This window comes from Danio rerio, chromosome 10, assembly GCF_052040795.2.
Source record: "Danio rerio strain M-AB ecotype USA chromosome 10, GRCz13ab, whole genome shotgun sequence".
In the NCBI taxonomy this organism is placed as follows: domain Eukaryota; kingdom Metazoa; phylum Chordata; class Actinopteri; order Cypriniformes; family Danionidae; genus Danio; species Danio rerio.
The window spans coordinates 28805001-28827698 of NC_141030.1; the positions used below are offsets into that span (position 1 = coordinate 28805001).

The following is a 22698-nucleotide window of genomic DNA, read 5'->3' on the forward strand; positions in this document are numbered from 1 at the left end:
TCGGCGACTCATTTGCGATTCTCTCAGATTGTGTCTTTGATAGTATATACTGTGTGATTGTTACTCGCGTGCACGAGCACCAATTTGCCTGTGATTTCACGTATTTGTCTGCGATTTATCAAAACCTATCGCCGAAAAAATTGAAAAAAACAAAATCGGGGCTAAAATCATGCAGTCTGAACTTGACGTTACTGTGCAATAATGACCAAGACAAATTTAAAGTCTGTTCAAGTCCACCATTTTAAGTCTATACAACATTTTGCATTTTAATCAACATTAGACCTACACAATACACATAATATTATTATTGTTTTACCATATGTTTGAGAAATAACTATAATAATGGCCTAGTAGGCCTACTCATATTAAGGTTTATTTTACTTTTATAGAATCGTGAGAAAATCATGGTCTTGAATTTAAGCAAAAAAAAAAAAAAATGTGATTCTCATTTTAGCCAGAATCGTGCAGCCCTAACCACAGCACATTTACTTTGATGTATTAGACATTATGTTGACATTCCTTTACAGATATTAGACATCTTGAAATATCCTAAACTTCTTTGTTTATTGTTCCATAAAATATGTAAAGTAATAGAGGTGCTAAACAATATATATATTTGAAATTTGATGATTTTAAACAAATATAAAGATAACCAAATGAACAAACAAAGACTATAGAATAGACAAGACATGTCACTCGTCTAGTTTTGAATAGGGGAAAACTGTAATGGTCAATATGGCAAATAAAGCCCTGCCTACTTGCAAAGAGCCTAGAATCACCAAGAGGCGACACACTAGTGCGATTTGGGAAACAGCCACTAGATGGCGCGGCGGGCATTTTGAAATGAAAATTCCATTAGACCAACAGCATATTATAAGTTTGTAAAATAAACTATTAAAAGCAAGTATAGCAAATTTCAGTATTTAGTATTTTCAGTATATAGTAATATATAATATTTTCAGTATAGCAAGTGTATTGTCGTCTTTCAGGTTTTATATCAGCTTTAATGTACTTTTTAAATAAATAAATAAAAGACAAAGCAATTGCTTGCCATTGCGACAGCAATAAGATCCAATGGAGAGCCGATCGCTTTCACACCAAAATGGCGGAATTCAGGGCTGTTGCTGGGCGCTGCTGTTGCAATGAAACGTTATATTGAGTGTCGCCTCTTGGTCATTCTAAGCTTTTACAACAGTTTGGTGGTCAACAAATGCACTGGAATCTCAGTGAATATTTGTTTCACAGACATGAGGAATATATCTAAATAAAGCTTGAAATATGTACCTTTAAAGGAACCAACTACATTTGAAAACAAAGGTATTTTGGTTTTGTAATCTGTATGAAATGAACATGAGGTACAGTCTGTCCTGTCAAATGCACATCACATAAAAGCAGTAACTCAAATTGCCCACAAACTTGTAAACAAAGAGTCACTGTCATTGCTGGAGGAGATTTGCCATCAAGACCAAGTTGTGGATTACCAGCACAATCGGATGAAGCTTTGATTAGAGGATGATAATGTGTAGAATAGCCTGATCTTGTTACTTTCGAGTGTGCATGCACATTAGCATGGGCAACCTGAAAATATGTTATGTTTGATTCAAATGTTCAGAAATGAAACTTCTGAGACTAAAGTTGTTAGTTTTATAGGTGGTTCTAAATATGTAATGTAATCGTAAGCTTGCAAACATTTTTGGAGAATTGGATGTTTCCCCATTCAGACAATGTCCGAGCATACTGCCTGAGAGGAGTTTTAAAGATGGCCGCCGAGTGAAATGTCTTGCCTTAAAGGTACTTTGGAACAAATCAATGTCTTTGTAAGGTGTGTGTACAAATACAGTAATACTATCAGAAAATTGTATAAACCAAACCATAAATGCATTGTTATACATTTTAATTGCATACTATTTATTATCTAAATATAGATATAATTGCCTAATTTACTGTAATATGCTTTCAAATGAATGTATTATTATGACGGCAACGATGGCAATTTTTTGCATCATTATTTTAATAAGATTATCATTCAGAAATCATTCTAATATGCTGATATAATAGTGTTGTTAACTGATTTTTGTAAACATCTTGAGGTATTTTAAAGAACAGCAGATATTTGAAATAAGAACTTCATGCTACATTATATATGTCTTCACTGTCATCATCATCAATTTATCATCCAGGAATGCAAACTTGTCACGTTTTTATATCAAAAATCGTTTTAGACTGATGTCTGTTGAAATATCAGAGGTTCTTGCAAGTTAGAATCTGCTCATTATCCTTCAAAAGACTGAAAACTTAAATAAGTCTGATTAATAAAGGCATTACTTTACTGTCACTTTTAATCAATTTAATGAGTCCTTGCTCAATAAAAAATAATAGTGAATGCATGAAACCCCATGCATGCATAATAGCAGCGCACTTCTGTGAACTCAGCCTTAGTGTTTCTCTCATTATCTGATCTTAAGCAGGGAAATCAGTTTCTTGTTGCCTTCAAAATTTTGTGAATTTTCACATTTAGCAGAAATCCCCACTGCGCTGCAAACAGCAAATATGTAATGATGAGAGAACTCTTTATATGTACTCTGAGCGCCAGACATTTCAAGGAATCTCTCAAGCGAGTGTAAGAGAACATAATGAGAGAGTTGTTTGTATTGCATAACTTAATGACACAGAGAATGTAGCTATACAGCGGTTATATAAAGCAATTAGGTTTTTATTATGATTTTAAAAGGGCATAAAGAGGAGAAGGACACATGCAGGTCCCAGAGTTTTCTCAGATGGTTGGATTCAGATTTGGGTTTGCTTAAAAAAGCAACAACAGCATCCTCTAGTGGAGAAACAACTCTAATTCAACTCATATTGAATAAAATAATTACGCCGCACAGAAATTAGAGAAGCCATAATGGGATTTCTGTGATGGATTGCTGTTAAACGATTTAAGTAATTAGTGTAAAGATCTAATTAAAATGAGTAAACAACATACCCATTTTACAGTGTCACGTAAGTATTGAACCATTCGTTCAAACAATCAAGGTGTCAGAGAAAAAGCAGCAGTTGAACACTAAGAATAATGACTTTTAGAAGTGTGTGCTGCTGCCCAAAACAGTCTTTACTAAACACTAAAGACACAATTATCATAAAGAAAATTGACTGTTAAACCGTTTGTTTGCTCAAGAACGGCTCCTATAAAATGAGTTTTGATTTGTTAAATGAGACTCAATAATTGCATTTTAACAGAATAAACATATAAAGCCTAAGCAATTTAAACCTTTTTTTACAATTTTAAACTCAAAAAGACATATTTTTTAAAAATGTGATTTCATTTTGGAACAGCAAAATATAATAATTAGTAAAAACAGAGTAAAAAAAGGCCCAAAATCTCTTTTGGAAAATACACATTTCTTAGACTTTCAAAATTAATAATTTAAAATATATTTAAATGTGTTATACACACACACACACACACACACACACACACACACACACACACACACACACACACACACACACACACACACAGTCACTGGCCACTTTATAAGGTACACCTTACTAGTACCGGGTTGAACCCCCTTTTGCCTTAAGAACTGCCTTAATCTTTCTTAGCATAGATTCAACAAGTTACTGTAAATATTTCTCAGAGAATTTGGTCCATATTGACATGATAGCATCATCATGAGACTCATCAGACCAGGCATTGTTTTTTCAATCTTCTATTGTCCAATTTTGGTGAGTCTGGGCGAATTGCAGCCTCAGTTTCCTGTTCTTATAGCTAAAAGAAGTGGCACCTGGTGTAGTCTTCTGCTGCTGTAGCCCATCAGCCTCAAGGTTTGATGTGTTGTGTTCAGAGGTGCTCTTTTGCATAACTCGGTTGTAACATTTGGTTATTTGAGTTAATTTGCCTTTCTATCAGCTCGAACATGTCTGGACATTTTCCATTGACCTCTGGCATCAACAAGGCATTTGTGCCCACAGAACCACCACTGTAAACCCTAGAGATGGTTGTGCATGAAAATCCCAGTAGATTAGCAGTTTCTGAAATGCTCAAACCAGTCCGTCTGGCATCAAACAACCATGCCACGTTCAAAGTCACTTAAATCCCCATTCTTCCCCATTCTGATGCTCGGTTTGAACTGCAGCAGATCGTCTTGACCATGTCTACATGCCTAAATGCACTGAGTTGCTGCCATGTTATTGGCTGATTAGAAATTTGTGTTATCGAGCAGTTGGACAGGTGAACCTAATAAAGTGGCCGGTGAGTGTAAATGTATTTATGATCATATCTGTTTAAAACCCAAGATAACAAAACATATTAAAAATCCCCAAAATTCTGAACATTATTCATTCAGTCATTCATTTTACTTCAGCTTAGTCCCTTTTTTTATCAGCATAGCGGAATGAACCGCCAACTTATCCAGCATATGTTTTACAAAGGAGATGTCCTTCCAGCTGCAACCCAGTACTGGAAAACACCAACACACTCTCACATTCACACACATACACTACAGTTAATTTAGTTTATTCAGTTCACCTATAGCGCATGTCTTTTATTGTTTTTGGTCAAAAATGTTTGGATTGTAATGACTGTTATTGCTTCCTGAAAAAAACATTCCTCTGTAAAAAGTCTTGGTGTCAAGCTTAAATTTGATCGCCAAAATAATGCAGTTGTCAATTGTTTTTTTTCCTCTATTAGATTGCCAAGTCAAAGTCTGTCCTCTCTTTCAGTGACTTGGTGAAGGTTGTTCATGCCTTCTCGTCTGGATTATTGCAACGCATTGTATGTGGGTGTGAGTCAGGTCTCTCTCTCCCGTCTGCAGCTGGTCCAGTTCTCAGCTGCAAGGCTTTTAACAGGCACAAAAAAGCAGAGCACATCACACCTGCACTGGATTCCTTACATTGGCTACCAATCAATTTCAGAATTCAGTACAACAAACTGTTGTATGATTTTAAATCCCTCCCTGACCTGGCCCCTAAGTTTATTTCTGAGCTAATTAATATACACCAACCCATGAGATCTCTTTGCTCTAAGGATCAATTCTATTTTACAGTTCTGTGATCATGCTTGAAATGTCAAGGTGATAGAGCTTTATCAGTATCAGCTCTATGACATAGGAACCATCTTCCACTCTCCTTAAGAGCATCTCCTACTTTGGAGTCTTTTCAGATGTCACTGAAACACACTTATTTTTTTATAGTTTATTAAAAGAGTTTATGTATTGTGGTTCCTTGTATGTTTGCATGTATTATGTGTTTTTTATAGCACTTTGGTTTAAATTGAGTTGAGTCTTTGGACTCTGGGGGAAACCGGAGCACTAGGAGGAAACCCACGCGAACACAAAGAGAACATGCAAACTTCACACAGAAACGCCAACTGACCTAGCCGGGACTCGAACCTAAACATTATGAATTAACTTATTTACTTTATATTTTATTTTCAAAACATCTACAGTAACATCTCTCTTAGTGCAAACCAACCATCTGTACATTGAAATTTTAGGTTATGTAGGTCAGTAGCCTGTACATTTTAATGTTTGTAGATATTTTATGTTTAGTAAGTCTAAAAAAGATTGTTCTATAACAAATCTTTGTACTCTTTGTATGCAACAGGTCTATAAAAAAACATATCATCCTGAAGAACTGTTTTTATTTAAAAATGTTGTACTATAAATTAAGGTTATTGTGAGAAAACATGAAGATCTGATTTACACATTAACGGTCACAGCAAGATCTGAAATACACAAGATTGATTTAAATGCTGCCAAAACTTACATGACTCCAGTGTAGCCTTTGAGGCAGCCACAGAGGAAGTTGTTTCCAACAGACTTGCAATCACCTCCGTTCTGACAAGGTGACGGTACACAGGACGTCACTTCCATCTCACAGCGAGACCCGGTGAACTGCGGCAGGCAGCTGCACAAGAAATCTAAAGAAACATACACAACAAGACAAAACTTCTCAGACAGAGCTCTTCATTGTGCACATTTACATGCACACCAGTATGCTGATAATGCACAGAAATGTAAGTGCACCAAGTTTACGAGACTATATAACTCATAAAAATGCAAATGTTTACAAGACATCATTAATAAAATGGTTTATCTCCTGGTAGTGATGTCAAAAAGGAATAATTTGAGCATCTATCTCCACCTATTTCTTTTGTCATTTTCAATAAATCATTCAAAAAGAAATAAAGTATTGCTGCATGTCAGTAGAAAACGTATGGCTCAAGATTGCAATTCTACTTCTGCTGTACAACACATTTTTACAATTCCTTAAGTCATTAAAAAACATGCATTAATGGCATATTTCTTCCTCAATTAATCCAAAACATTTTGCCCTGCTTTGAAGCTTTTGAATCCATAAAAAGGACATGTTTCTGTCAAATATCACACCTAGACACTTGAAAAATGTATTTATATGTTGGTTTATATCAACATAAGAGTCAAATATAGATGTTATACAATTGGTTTAACTGTGAAGTGTTAGTTCACCAAAATTCTATTATTAATCACTCATGCCATCCCAAACATTCATCTTCAGAGATGCCTCATCCTTTATTAGACAGTAATGGTTAAGAGAAATTAAGTCAAGAACCATTATCAAAACAGTCCATCTGACTTCAGTTGTAATCATATGAAGCTCTGAGAACACTTTTGTGTGTCAAAAACAAAAACGTAAAACATTATTCAACAATGTTACTCATCAGATCCAGATGCGAGTTTACTACATGGAAGTTTTCTGCGATTCTGACTCTAATGTCAACACGTTGTATTGCTTGTAGTAAATGCACACCTTGATGAGGAAGAGAAAACATTGGCAGCATTGTTTTTGATGCACAAACGTGTTCTGTGCTTTGCATGATTACAGTTCAATCACTGAAGTCACATTAAATTAGATATTGGAAACATTCTGCGACATGAATACAATTTTACCAGATGAATTGAATAACCATTTGGAAAAATTGATCATTTTAGATTGACTGGGAGGATTGTGTTGGGGAGTGCATAAAATATAATAATCTAGATAAAGAATAGATGATTTCAATAATAAAAAAAAATAACAACAAATTGAATAAACATTGTTTTATTGTTTTCTGAGGAGTCTAACTGTTTTCAGGTATACAGTAATTGAATAATCAAATGTAAAATAATACTGTGCAGCCTTTGTTGTATAAACAATTCATCAAAATAAATTGTTATGAATTGTTCAAAGTTACATACAGTTCAATTACTAATGCCTGAATACTTTTAAAATCCTCATAGTCTGAGGCCTTATAAAACACTTGTGAAATTATCAATTATAATCCACACTTTTTAAAAATAAATAATCCAGAATATTGTATATATGGAATGCGATATGGAAGCTGAAACAAAATTTTGTGCAGCCATAACTGTTTTTGGTTCCTTTTCTGGACTTTGAACATCTCAAAATCACTGCTGTCTTTGGAGGATGAATGAACTATTTTTGGTTGAACTATTTTTTTTTTCATGACTTTCTATTCATTTTAACCTTACTATGATTAAGAACAACAGGTAAATGCATTTTCCATAAGAATGTACATTGTCAGCTTCTGAAGCATGATCAGGTTAAAGGGGTAGTTCATCCAAAAAGGAAAAATTGTGAGGTGATGAGGATGCACGTTTTTGCCAAAATGGTTCCCTCGTGCGATTGCCCAGGATGCAGCAACTGCTATAAATTACATTTGCAGGCATGACTCCATTCTGATAAATGAACTTGTGTTTGAGTGCATGCTCACACATACATCTTCATGAGACTAGAAGCTCTCGCTCATTACAGTGTTTGAACTGTTTGCCCAGTCTGTCAGTTAAAGCTAATATTTACGGTGGCCGAGAGAGCTGAACGATTTAAGAAAACGCCAGCAAATTGAGAAAAGATGCTGCAAATACAACACAAACACATTTAAACAAATTTAAATAAAACACATTTAATTAAAACACATTTAAATAAAACACGCTGCATTTTCTCACAACACAAAAACTTCGAAACACAATGGGTATGTTTCAAGGGGACCCTAAAACATGACAGACGCTGCTGTGCCATGACTATTGCTCATTAATGCTGCAGGTGATCTTTGAAAGTTTTTTTTTTTGTTTGTTTATTTTATTTTAATTTATTGTATTTCTTTTGTATTTTATTAGCCATATTATTTAAAAGAGTAAAATTTACTCAGTTCAGAGAGTATTTGAAAATAAGGACAAACACGTTGGTAAAAAGTAAAGCTGTTTGTGGAGTTGCTCCTCTGCTGAGATTTTGAGAGATTTCATGTATTATATTTCAGCTGATTTCATCTAAGGCAGTGACTGAAATTAGTTGTAGTTTTGTGTTTCTCTTCAGTAGGGTTCATCATCAGTACTTAATCATCACCCAATTAATCCTTTCATTGTCTCATTACCTTGAGTAGCATCAACCCAATTTAAAGAGGGACCATTTTACTCAGAGGATTTTGTTGTGTAAATAACCTTACCCTAAATAGTCAGGTCTGTCACGTTTTAGGGTCTCCTTGAAACATTTCCGTTGTCTTGTAAGAAAACGCAGCATTTTCATAAAATGTTTGTGTTGTGAAAAATTGCAGCATGTTTTTTAAAAATGTGTTCGGCCACCGAAAAACCTCTCGGCCACCGTAAATATTATTTGAAGTAATTTTAATTTTCTTGCATAGATCAATCACTTCACTTTATAAGATCTATGTGTTTTGTTTTGTTTTTTCATAATTTTTTTATCTTAAAAATAGCTTACTTCTAATTTAAGAATCACCAAAGATCACAGATTCAGCAGTTTAGTTTTTTTTTTTTTAAAGTCATCTTTATCTTGAATGATTTGGAAGTAAATTAAAAGAACATTTTCATCTTATGATGAACTCTACCTTTAAGAATGTGCACACTAACACACTCAGTTTTATGCACTTTCTATTTCTCACCACCAGAGGGCATCTTTGCACAAGCAGCTCCATTCTGACATGGTCCTCCGAGGCAGGGATCAGGATATAAAACACATCCGAGCTTGACGTCACTCAGTCCAGCTACCTCAGCATAGCGGCTCCTTTTATTTTGTAAAGGGAGTTCATTTCCATTGAGCATTAGGGACCCAAGGCACCCCTGAAAGCCTTCTTGCACCCGTGGGGGCCTCTGACCGCCTCCACCCACTGGTCCATGCAACACCTGAGCCCCAAAGAAGAGCGATGCGTCTGCAGCCAAGGGCCAGATGCGGACAGGGGCTCGTGCAGAGCGCCGGCGCTCCACATAGCTGTCGTCCAGAGAAAGAAGAGTATAGTTGCTGGTCAGCTCCAGGGTCACACTGTGCCACGACCCGTCATTGATTGGACGACCAGAGATGCCCAGGATGTCCAGTCTGTTGTCGCAGTCCATCTGGAACCACAGGCGCCCTTCCTCAATCTGAATGAACACACAAACACTTAGTCAAACTTTATTTTAGGGTGCAATTCTTACTATTAAGAAAACTAAACTAAACGTTTTGCCTCAATAATCTTCTAATATTTGAGAGGTGGGATTAGGGGTGTAGAATAGGATCATGCAGGATATGTATGTATTTAATAAGTACTAATAAACAGACAATATGTTATTAATAAGCAAGTTTTTAAGCTAGTAGTTAATAGTGAGAAGTGTTCCCTATATTAAAGTAATACAGCACTTACTATAGGAAACACATTGGGTAAATGTCAAAAGAGTATCTTTTAAACATTATATGAAGTGAACGCCATTTGGAAGACTTTTCTAGTTAAAGTCGTTAAATAATTCCCTTTCCAAGGCTCTTATACATGATTGTTAGCAAATGGTATATGAAAATGTCATTTAAGGGCATCAGTTCTATGGTTATGTAACCGAAATACACAAATGTCCACATGGTTTAGAAATGGGACACACAAGTGTGCTACAAATGAAAAATTTAATTATAAGCTACAGGTAACACTTTATTTTGATGGTCAATTTGGGTGTTAGTAGACTGCTTAATATCTGTTGATACTGCTTCTTCAACAGACATTAACTTACTATAAGAAACTTTGTATGTACATGTCAATTTATACTAACCCTAATCCCAACAGTCTACTTATAATCTAATGAGAATTAGTTTGCATGTAGATGCAATTAAAATTTAACAAACTGACCAACAAAATAAAGTGTGACCAAGCTACATGGCAGGAAATTTTGAACAAATGTATAAAAGTATAATTCAGGGCGGTTTAATTCAGGATGTATATTTGCATTTATATTAACAGCAAAAATAAGAAGTTCATGCTTAAAGAACAGCTATATAGATAGGTGATAGATAGGTGATAGATATTTGCCCTGCGTTTTCATGGTAACATTTTATGTGATGATAATGGGGGCTCAACATTTAGTTGTATAACACCAAATATCAGTCTCGGAGTCGAACTTAATCACTTTACAAGAAAAATAAGAGACTTTAGAGAGACTCAAAACTCCATATAATATTGAATCTTTCAGTACAATCTCTATGGTTCGATATGCATATGGAAATTGTGTTTTCCGGTTTGCATTTAAATAAAAAAATTTGTATTTAGCATTTTCCCCATTCCTTTAATAACTCTCTAAACTGTCTCTGTGTTTGAATGTATATCCATGCACTGAAACAAGGCTCTTCATAAGTCAATGTCCCATCAGTGAGCACTAAAGTTAGTGATGCTTTCATATGAAAATGAAAGTGACGTGTGCTGCATGTCAGTCGGTGAATCTCTATGTCATTACTTCTGCTCAAACTAAATTCATTCGGTTTTTATTATTTAAACATTGAACCTCAAGCACAAAGAGAACTCATGATCTGAGATCTGAGAAGTGCCTCATCTGAATAGGTGAATGATAGTTACAATGCGCAAATTAAGGTTAACTGTACTTTTCAACAGTAAAACGTAATTATGACCAATAATTATCTCCACCTGTCCAACTTGATGAGTATTCAGAATGCCAAAGAACAGTGATCCCCAACCACAAGGTCACAACGGGTTGTGAAAGACTTTCTACTCAGCCACAGGACTGCAAAATTACTCTATTTGAGATCCCAAGTTTTGCCCTTTAAGAACCAATATCCATATCTATGCACATTGGAGACCAGACACCGGAAGTGTCATGCGGCTCCACTACAAGAATTCTAATCATTTTGTTTTCTATAAGGGTACAAACAAGGTCAAAGTTGCTTTTTCCAAAGTATTTGACCAGATTCAAACACAGGCACTGCAGTCAGAATCTGTTTGCTTTGCTTAGCAATTATTTTAAAATGCAAGCGGTGTGGCATCCACACTTGCACTGCAAAAAATGCTTTTCTTACTTCAATTTAATTGTCTTATTTCTAGTCAAAATATCTAAAAATTCTTAAATTAAGAAGCATTTTCTAGACAAACAAAAATATTGTCTTGTTTTAAGAAATAATATGTCAAAATAAAAGGAATTTTTCCTTAAAAACAAGCTAAATAATCTGCCAATCGGGTTACTAAAATAATCTAATGTCAAAAAGAAAAACAAACCAATGATTTTGTTTATTTTTTTTTATTTTGCTAACCTCAATGGCATATTTCTTAAAACAAGACAATATTTTTTGCTTGTCTAGATCAGTGTTTCCCAACCCTGTTTCTAAAGGCACACCAACACACTTTCACATTTTTAACCTCTCCCTACTAAAACACACCTAAATCAACTCATTACAACATTAGAAGAGACTCCAAAACCTGAAATGAATGGGTCAGATAAAGGAGACATCCAAAATATCAACTGTTGGTGTGACTACAGGAACAGGGTTGGGAAACACTGGTCATACACTGCAGATAAAATGCTTTTCTTACTTAGATTTTTTGTCTTTTTCTAGTCAAAATATCTAAAAATTCTTAAATCAAGAAGCATTTTCTATACAAACAAAAATTTTTATCTTGTTTTAAGAAATAATGTCAAAATGAAGGGAGTTTTTTCCTTAAAACAAGTTAAATAATCTGCCAATCAAGTAATCAAAAAAATCTTACAGTATGTCAACATGAAAAACAACCAATGATTTTGTTTAGTTTTTTATTTTTATTTTGCTAACCATCAATGCCATCTTATTTCTTAAAACAAGACAATATGTTTTGCTTGTCTAGATTAGTGTTTCCCAAAACCTGAAATGAATCAGAAAAGGGAGACATCCAAAATATGTACTGTTGGTGTGCCTCCAAGAACAGAGTTGGGAAACACTGGTCTAGTGAATGCTTCTTTATTTGAGATGTTTTAGATATTTAACCTAGAAACAAGGCATGTCTATTGTAGTGCGGTGTAGTGAACAAGTGAGTGATTTCCAACACAAAATCAATAACCAATTTGACTCGTTTAGAGTCGACTCCCCATCACTAGGGCCAAACAGAATCTGCTGACATTTTTTGCTTCTTCTGCTGAGAATTTGGTAATAAATCTGCACATTTATGTGGAATTATTTTGGGAGTTTTGTAAATAATAACTACATTTTAAATAATACATGAAATAAAAAAATAATTGCTTTAACTTTTATTTAACATTTACAAAGCAAATCTATGCATTTATTTGGTAAACAAAGCAAATCTCTCATATAATTCATCTACTAAAAGACAGAAAATATTACTTACAAACTGTATTGCAAATAAATAAAATGAACACTTTCATATTAGTCGATTTTATGACAAAAATTCATTAAAAAAATGAATAAATTTAAATATACACACATTCACACAAGTAAAAAAATAGACTCGATGATGGGCTGAAAATATGTGGAAATCTGTGTATTTCTGTGTGCACAGATTCTGTGTGGGCCTACCCATCAGCAATTACTTACTAAAACTAGATATTTCAAATTCCATAAATTATTAAAATGTGTGTCTATATCGACAAGTTACCTTGAGCAACGTGCAGGGGTCTGCGCGTGTGTACATGATGACACCCTGGCTCTGCAGAGTTCGGATTTTCAAGCCCAGCTTCATGTCTCTGCTCTTATCACTGTCCGTCACTCTGTATTTGATGTAACTGTTCCCCGCGAAGCTCAAAGATGTTTGACCTACAGCACAAAAAGCAGTCAGTCAAACACACCAGCATTATATTTAAAATTCTGCTATTTACACACACTCTCACAAAAAGATATTTGTAGAAGTGTTTGGCCTCAACCACCTACAGTGAAATGTCATTTAAATACAAGTCTGACACACCCTGAGGACATTTCACAAGAGGAACACAGGGTTTGAAATGCATGTTTGTCAGACATTTCAAAGGCTAAAAGAAATGCATTCAGATACAAAATTTGCTTTGTATATAAAATGACATTCTTACTTGGAGCTACTTGGGGGATTATAAACAACAAACATACCCCTGTGGTATATGATATTGTATATGCAATTTCTTTCTGGTCCTCACATGTGATTGGCTGAGAGTTCTTTCAAGCCATGTAATTTTCTAGCATTGTCGCTATGGTACCAATTTCATCATTTTAATGACTTCACAGCAGGTGTCAAATAGCAGAGGTCTAAACTCAGTCATCTGATAAATAATACTGCTGTTACTATGTTATACAATGTATCCTTATTGGTTTTTTAGGTGACAATTTTGTTTTTAGACTTCAAATATACGGTTTACTTGTAAATATAGTATTTGGAAATGTTTTTTGATGATTTTTGATGACAGAAAAAGGACATCCAGCAAGCATTCAAAAAAAGTATTCTTTCTTTATTTATCCCAAAGTGACATTTTCGAATTATCATTTGTTTTTATTTATTCCAAACAACAAGTTTTTAAAGGACACTACCTTTTTTCCACTCCACAATGTAACTACAGAATCGTCAAGCTGTAAATAGTAAAGTTTTTGAAGCTCTTTTTTAAAAAATATATTGAGCGAGATGCTATTGGTCTAATCTGTTTCAATGATTTATGCTAAGCTAAAAGTGCTCCAGCCTGACCCAGACTTTGTGACGTAAGTTTCTACAAAAAAAGTGGAGTGTTCTTTCAAGGTACATTGTAAAATAGCTATTTCCTTTTATTTTCACAATTGTGCGATTGAACTGTTCAATCTCAAAAAAAAAATGTACTAAAGAAGGTAACAAAACCCTGTCACTTATGGAACAGAATTGTACCTTAAAGGGCACATAGTTTACCCCCTTTTTTATGATTTAATATTAATATTATGGTTCCCCTTCGGGGGGAACTTCAGCACTATAAGTGGATTTGATTTGTAAAATCCACGCATTGGGAGGTTCGGTTCAGAAGCTACTCGTCTGAAAGAGTATTGAACGGGCCAATTAAGAATGAATTGGCAGCGCAAGCCTGCGCAGGTGAGCGGCATAAGCAATCAACTGAGTATATAAGCTCACCTGGCGCCAGCAGACGCTATCCTTTTCGCTTCAGAGACTTTCTGATCGAGTCGATGAGGGTTCCTCCTGCTGTGACCAGCGATTCTGAGCGAACGAGAGCATTCTCCCGGTCCAGAGTGTGTACACGCAGTGGCAGACGGTCGAGCTGGGTTTCTCCCTTGCCTGGCGTTCTTTGGGTCCGGTCCTCCAGAGCGGTGCGTATAAAGTTGCAAACTTCACAGAAAGAGCAACACAGTCGTGCAGCACGTCCTTATCAGGACGGCGCTCCGACTGTGCGTTTCTGGATGCGGTGGTTTCCTGTCCTCGGATGATGGGCGCGGGCACTGCGTTACATGTCTGGGGGTCCAGCATGTTAATGCGCTGCTCGCGGGCAGTTCATGTCGTCATTGCGATGCCATGACTGTTGCGCAAGATCGCGGTTAGCCTTTGCAAAAGGGTGAACCACCCCAGTTGTCCCCTGCTCTGCAGCGGGCACTCGGGCAGATCTGAGGGTTTCAGCGAGAGATAATCCGTCGCCCACGGGCCCGCGGACCTCCCGCTCCTCTAAGCGCTCCATCCAAGCTTCGGGCGGGGGAAGCGATCCGTCTAACAGATGGTAGCCCTTACGCCCGATGACACCGGAGACCAGATGTCCACCGCGGCATCGGAGGGTGGGCTTTCATTGTCCGATGATGATCCAGACCCGCTCGCCCCCTTCGGGCTGGTGAGCGCTGTCACTACGGATCCTGAAACGGACATGTTAGCCATGCTTTCCCGGGCTGCTTCGGCCGTGGGTTGGAGATGGTTTATCCCCCAGCTCCGCGGCCGGACCGACTAGAGGGGCGTTCCCTTCTTCCCGGAGGTGCACAGTAGGCTCACGCGGTCTTGTAAAGCACTTTTTTCTGCTCGTGCTGCGTGTTCCTCCACCCTAACCACTCTTGACGGTGAAACAGCCAGGGGGTATGTGGCGATTCCTCAGGTTGAGTGCGCGATGGCGGTAAATCCGCGCGGCGCCTCTTCTTGGCGGGATCCGCCTCGTCTCCCATCCAAAGCCTGTAAGTTATCTACCTCCCTCGGAGCTAGAGCTTACATAGCTGCGGGCCAGGCTGCTTCCGCCTTGCATGCGATAGCCACCTACTAGCGCTACCAAGCGCTGGCGCTGGCCGAGCTGCACGAGGGTGGGTCCAACCCAGGCTTACGAGCTTCGCACCGCCGCCGACTTAGCTCTTCGGACTACTGAGTCCGCTGCGTGTGCGTTGGGGAGGACGATGTCCACATTAGTGGTCCAGGAGCGCCACCCCTGGCTGATATGCGCAAAGTCGACAAAGTCCGCTTTCTTGACTTCCCCATATCCCCAGCCAGGTTCGGCGACACTGTCTGTGAATTCACCCAGGAATTCAAGGCGGTGAGAGAGCAGTTGGTGGGTGATGTCTTATCGGCGGTCCGTAGCCCGCTCCGCCCGCCGTGCCATTCATACCTGCTCCTCGCCGAAGGCGCCCGCCTACGAGAGCTGCTCCGCCCCCGCACACGCCTCAGGCGAAGCGAGCGCGTCGGGCACCTCGGAAGCAGGCAGCCCCCCTGCCCAGAACGCCGCTAAGTCCGGCAACGGACCGCGAAGCGCCCCTGGGACAGGCCATCTGGAGAAGAGGGAACTTGCTCTTTCCCCGCTGGAGGGCGGGGCCCCATTTCCAACGGCACTTTTTACTGCCATGAAAACATTATGAAAGGGCACTTTTCACTTCCCCAGATGTGACAGCCCGAAATCTGCCAGTCTGGGACGCTATGCTTTCTAGCTTGCAGATTCGGTGCGTTTCGCCAGTGGCTCACGAGCGCTGGGAGGACGGTCTCCTTTCTCCCACCCCTCGAGCCTCCCCTCCGGAGCTCGGGTTTGGAGTGAGAGCAAATATCTCACCTCCAGCTTTTCCGTGGGACCCGCGAGCTTCCTGGATCAGCACACCCACTCCGCGCTGCCCCACTGCTGGTACGTCAGCGATTGTAGCGATGAGTCCATTAGCGAGAGCTCTGCCTGCCTGGTTAGCGCGGGCCAGCTCTTCGCGGTGGCTCATATGCACAATCAGACTCGGCTATGCGATTCAGTTCGCGAAACGGCCCCCCAAGTCACGGGTGTGTATTCACCAGGGTCAGCCCCCTGTCCGCCCCTGTCTTGCGAGAGGAGATTGCTGTCCTCCTGGCGAAGGATGCAATCGAGCCGCTCCCTCCAGCCGAGATGGAGAGTGGGTTTTACAGCCCACGCTTCATCGTGCCCAAAAGAGCGGTGGGTCACGGCCAATCCTAGATCTGCGCGTTTTGAACCGCTGCCTGCACAAGCTGCCGTTCAGAATGCTCACGCAGAAGCGCATCCTCCGGTGCGTTCGTCCTCTGGGTTGGTCTGCAGCATTAGACCTGATGGACGCGTATTTCCATGTCTCCACTCTTCCTCGCCACCGACAGTTTCTGCGGTTTGCGTTTGAAGGTCGAGCTTGGCAATACAAAGCCCTCCCCTTCGGGCTCTCTCTGTCTCCGCGGGTCCTCACCAAGCCCGCGGAGGGTGCCTCAGCGCCCCTTCAGCTCGCGGGCATCTGCATACTCAATTTCTTTACGACTGGCTGATTTTTGCCCTCTCTCAGAGCAGTTGATTATGCACAGAGACAAAGTGCTCTGGCACTTCCACCTGTGGGGGTTTCAGGTCAACCGAGAAAAGAGCAAACTCGCCCCCGTGCAGAGGATCTCTTCTCTCGGGCTGGAGCTGGACTCGGTCACCATGGCAGCGCGCCTCTCCGGAGAGCGCGCTCAGCTGATGCTGTACTGTCTGAGAGAGCTCGACAGTAAAATAGTGGTCCCACTGAAACTATTTCAGAGGCTCCTGGGGCATATGGCATCCGCAGCCGCTTCATGCCGCTCGGATTATTCTATATGAGACCACTTCAGCACTGGCTTCACGATCGAGTCCCCAGACGCGCATGGCACGCGCGCGCACACCGAGTCTCTGTTACTGCGCTGTGTCGCCGCGCCCTCAGCCCTTGGAGCGACCCCTCGTTCCTACAGACCTGGGTGTCTCTAGAACAGGCGTCCAGTCTTGTTGTCGTTTCAGCAGACACTTCCAACACGGGCTGGGGGGCTGTGCGTTGCGGGCATGCGGCTGCGGACCTGTGGAAAGGTACCCAGTTGCATTGGCATATCGCCTGGAGCTGTTGGCAGTGTTCCTCGCTCTCCACCGTTTTTTTCCGGTGCTGGAGCGGCAACACGTGCTGGTCAGGACGGACAGTACGGCGGCGGTGGCGTATATCAGCCGTATAGGGGGTATGCGCTCTCGCCGCATGTCTCAGCTCGCCCGCCGTCTGCTCCTCTGGAGTCATCCGCGGCTGAAATCGCTGCACACCATTCATATTAAGGCAAGCTCAACCGTGCAGCCGATGCGCTCTCACGGCAGCCTTGCGTCCTGGAGAATGGAGACTCCACCCCGAGTCTGTTCAGCTGATATGGGCGCGATTCGGGGAAGCCCAGATCGATCTGTTGCTTCCCCCGAGATCGCTCATTGCTAGTTGTTCTTTCCCTGACCGAGTGCTCTCGGCACGGATGCACTGGCTTACAGCTGGCCTCGGTGCACGCGCAAATACGCGTTTCCCCCAGTGAGCCTGCTCGCGCAGTTACTGTGCAAGGTCAGGAAGAGGACGAGGAACAGGTTGCTGGTTGCGCCCCTCTGGCTCAACCGGACCTGGATGTCAGAGCTCTCCCTCGCGATAGCCCTCCCCTGGCAGTCCCTTCGAGAGAGCACCTACTCTCTCAGGGACAGGGCACCACCTGGCACCCTCGCCGATCTTTGAAGAGATTTTAGACGCGAGGAAGACTTAGGTAACCTCCGATTGCGGTGGCTAATACCGTCACTCGGGCTAGAGCCCCCTCCCCGAGCGCGCCTATGCCCTGACGTGGAGTCTATTCACTGAATGGTGTGTCTCTCGCTGAGAAGACCCCCGTAATTTGCCAGATCAGCGTTGTGCTTTCTTTACGCCGAGAGAAGCTGGAGAGCAGGCTGTCGCCCTCCACACTCAAGGTTACGTGGCTGCCATCTCCGCTCTCATAACGCGGTGGCTGGCAGCACCGTGGGAACGCATAACCTCATCATCCGGTTCCTCAGGGGCGTTAAGCGAATTAATCCACCCCGCCCCCTCTCATGCCCTCTTAGGATCTCGCCCTCGCTACACAAGCCGCGTCAGATCCCTTCGATCCTCGACTCAGTATCTTTCTGTCCCTGAAGACAGCTCTGCTGGTCGCGTTGATATCGATTAGAGGGTCGGGGACCCGGAGGCATTTTTCGGTCAGTGACTCGTGCCTGTAATTGGGCTGGCTTCTCTCACGTCCTGAGACCCCGCCCGCGATATGTGCCCAAGGTTCCTACCACTCCGTTTTAATACGAGGTAGTGAGCCTGCAAGCGCTGCCCTCGGAGGAGGCAGACCCAGCCCTTCTTTATTGTCCAGTTCGCGTTTTGCGTATTATCCGGACCGCACTCAGAGTTTAGATCATCTGAGCAGCTCTTCGTCTGTTATAGCGGTCGGCAGCAGGGAAGTGCCGTACCGAAATAAGTTCCCACTAGATTGTGGATGCCTTCTTTCACTATCAGAGCCGAGATGAGCCGCGTCCCCCGAGAGCGCGTGCGCACTCCACTCGGAGTTTCGCATCCTCTCGAGCGCGCGCACGCGGCGCCCCTCTAACAGACTTCTGTAGAGCTGCGGGCTGGGTGACACCCAACACATTTGCAAGGTTTTACAATCTGCGAGTGGAGCCGGTTTCCTCAAGGGTATTAGGTAACCCTTGGTGATTGAGGAAACAATTCGGTAGGGTGTTGAAACACACTTGCTGCGCCATTTTCCCTAACACGGAGATACGTGCGCCTTTTTATCTGTCAGTAAAGTTCCCCGTCAGGTGAGCCCTGCAGATTCCTCCGTGGCCCCCAGCACTGACTCAGCGGAGGAGTCACTTGCTGGCCCACTACGTTGTAGGTCTGCCCGCTGGTCAGCCCGCGTTTTGGGTAAAGGTGCCTGCTATGCGTGATCCCCACTAGGCGATCCCATATGCTTATTCCGCCACGGTTAAGTCCCCCCCCTGGGCGGACCCGTGTCTTCCCTCCCCGCTAACCACTCTTTTGCTATGCGTACTCCCCCTTTTTAGGGCTAGTCCATATGTAAATTCTGCCATCTATCCCCCCTCGGGTAACGGATGGCCTCCGCAGCGTCCTCCCTATCGGGATTGCACGCTTCCCAACGTACTGTCGTATTTCCTAGAATTATCTAGATGCTCACGACTTCCCAAAAAATATATCTAAATCCGTAAAACTTCTGTTGAAGTAGGATAAATTAGGGCCAGGGACACGTTGGAGGACCGCGCCCCCCATGATGCGGGTGCGTCACGCTTGCTTGACTATCTCCTCATCGGGGGTGTTGGTAAGGTGCAGTCATTATGGCGCTTTCAATGGGCTCCCAATGCGTGGATTTTACAAATCAAATCCACTTATAGTGCTGAAGTTCCCCCCGAAGGGGAACGTTCGAGGTTACTAAAGTAACCCTTCGTTCCCCGAGGAGGGGAACGGAAGCACTATACTCCGTCGCCATAATGACTGTCCCTTAGCTGTTGAAAGTCTCTTCAGCTTAAAAAGGATAGCGTCTGCTGGCGCCAGGTGAGCTTATATACTCAGTTGATTGCTTATGCCGCTCACCTGCGCAGGCTTGCGCTGCCAATTCATTCTTAATTGGCCCGTTCAATACTCTTTCAGACGAGTAGCTTCTGAACCGAACCTCCCAATGCGTGGATTTTACAAATCAAATCCACTTATAGTGCTTCCGTTCCCCTCCTCGGGGAACGAAGGGTTACTTTAGTAACCTCGAACGTTCTTCTGAGTGTGCCAGTTTAGGTTCAGTTCATAACACAGTTCAGATTTTTTATTTTAATGTGTTAAAAAGTGTCATTTTGGGGATGTGTACACAGCTCTCTGTTTTAGGGGTGTGTTGCTTCACATGAAAATTAGTTTTAACTTCCCGTCCAACGTAACAAGGGGGCGGAGCCAAGAGCTCCCCTGCTCTGTGTTTGCAACAGACAGGCAGACAGAGAGAAGCAACATGAGTGAGAGGACCAGCATTCAGCCTGACATGTACGACTCGGACACAGACCAAGCAGAGACTACAAAATAATTTGTGTCTTTGTATAGTTTTACAGCAACCTGTGTGCTAGTTTAAAGTGCCGAGCTTGTACACTGAGACTAATAACCAAGCACACTGAATTAACTTTGACTGTGGCACCAGAGCTGTGACACGGCACACTCAGACACACACATTCGCATGTTATTTAAAATGAAACTATTCAGATGGTGCTCTGTGGCTCGGCAGAAACATGCTGCGTCCTGAATCAAGGCTGGGCACGCACCGCGGACAGCCGCCAACTTGAAGTGCCGTTGTGTGTACCCTGATAGAAACCTAGAATTCTAAAATGCATGGCACTGCACGTCGCCGAGCAGTGCTTCTGGTGGGCGACCTGCAGGCAAGTTTGTTGTTTTATTTCCAATGGAGAGACGCGCACATGAGGCAACGCGCTCGCACTTTACAGCTGCACCTAGCGGGGCCGTGCAGAGACCTTCCAAGGGCAGAATAAAAATATATGAAAGAGCGGGGGTTGCGCGCAAACATAAGAGGGGGGGAGGCGCGGGTGAACTAAAGAGCGGGGGGGAGGGGCATATGTCAAGAGCGGGGGGGTGCTATGTCGCACGAGAACTGAAGACTGGGGGGGGCACTTTTGATCATTATAGAAGGGCACTTTCTATCATGCAGGGCATGTGCACTGCACAGGTTGAGCCCTATGTGTGCACGTGCCTGGCACCTAGTTAAGATCACAGGGAGCTTCTGTGAACACCAGAAATGCAAACAGCTGAAGTTAAAGGTAGACACAATGAAAAGTACACATGTTTGCAAACCTACCCAAACGGTACAAACAATAATTCTGATTAGAGCAGTCATGTGGAGAATATTGGTCTTGTGTTGAGCCCAATGAGCCTTATATCAAAAAATAGAGCAAGGGTGTTCCTTTAGTGACATCGATTTGACTCACACGCTGAAAATGTTCGTGAAACAACAAACTGAGGATGGTGATGCGCCTGTCAATCAATATTGGTGGCCAGGGGAAGCACATTCCTACTTCAAGTTGTGTTCGCTCTGAAAACCGCTCCAATTGGTCCACCATTTTTATGTTGTTAAATTGAAAAAAAAAGGACTGGGTGTGTTTTTATCACCCCAATATGACGGTCTATACACTATACCTACACACATCTGACCAAACAGCTTTAAAAGTAGATTTTTCACCATAGGTGCCCTTTAAGACAAAGGAACAAATTTGTATCTTTGCAGTTTGTACCTTTAAGGACATGATTTGTACCATGGGAAACCAAAATATACCTCTGGTTTTTAATACCTGCAGATACACTTTTGCCAGCTCACATGCGTAGTGTAAAGCAAACGCCAAAAGTTGCGGAGATCAATAATGAAAATGTATGTTTTAAAAAATGCTTACCAAATGTTTATTAAAATGCTTTAAATGTTTAGTTTACAATACCTATAGTTTTGTTTTACCAGGTGTTTTGTATTATAGAACTTAATAATTATTGTTTAGGAATTTCTTTAAACATATGCTTTTAAATGATTGTTCATGCTTTAATATATAAATTATTCATAAAATCACTTTCCAGTAATATTTATTCTAATTGATATAGTAATAAAGAAGTTGTCTAACACTTATGTGCCTTTTTTATAAGAACAATGGTGTTCCTCCATTTCAACTGTAGCCCACTTTGTAAAATATAAAACACTTGTTTACCCAGAATAAAATAAAACCTTTAGCTTTGGTTAATATAAAAAATGGGAAAGGCTTGTTTGCATCAAACCTGCGCACTTGTCCAGCTTGTCTGGCAGACATTGGCAGAGAGATGGCGCTGTGGGGCCGCTGCGCACACACTGCATGTCTGACGGACATGTTTGCCCATCACAGAGCTCGAGAGAAGACGGACATATTCCTCCTGCATTCAATATGCACAAAAAGTTAGACAGCAAAGCGAATGTAAATTGTCACTCAAGCTCCTGTTTGAATTTAATCAAGCAGGATAAATTATTCACACTATGAAATGCATCCTAGACAAAGCATTTGAATTAGATTTATACCACTGGAAGATGGAAGCAGAACATTTACCTTTGAACAATTTTGATTTATAGATACAATTTTTCATGTACGCTTTGTTTTTTGAAATGCTTAAATTCCTAATTAACATTTCAGAAAATCTTTATTTTAATGAGTAACTTTTTTGGCCATAAATATTTTATTAAATTTTGATGATATTTAT

General features: G+C 41.3%; 1 protein-coding gene across 1 annotated transcript in view; it reads right to left on the reverse strand.

Moving 5' to 3' along the window:
• Positions 1-22698, reverse strand: part of fat3b (FAT atypical cadherin 3b) — a 126055-nt gene that overhangs the window by 23772 nt on the left and 79585 nt on the right. Inside the window, exons 22-25 of the mRNA XM_087270569.1 lie at positions 22246-22377; positions 12884-13041; positions 8936-9410; positions 5767-5920 (exon numbers count right to left, since the gene is read on the reverse strand). Of these exons, the coding sequence (XP_087126695.1) occupies positions 5767-5920; positions 8936-9410; positions 12884-13041; positions 22246-22377 (919 nt within the window). The remainder of the gene's footprint in view (positions 1-5766; positions 5921-8935; positions 9411-12883; positions 13042-22245; positions 22378-22698) is intronic.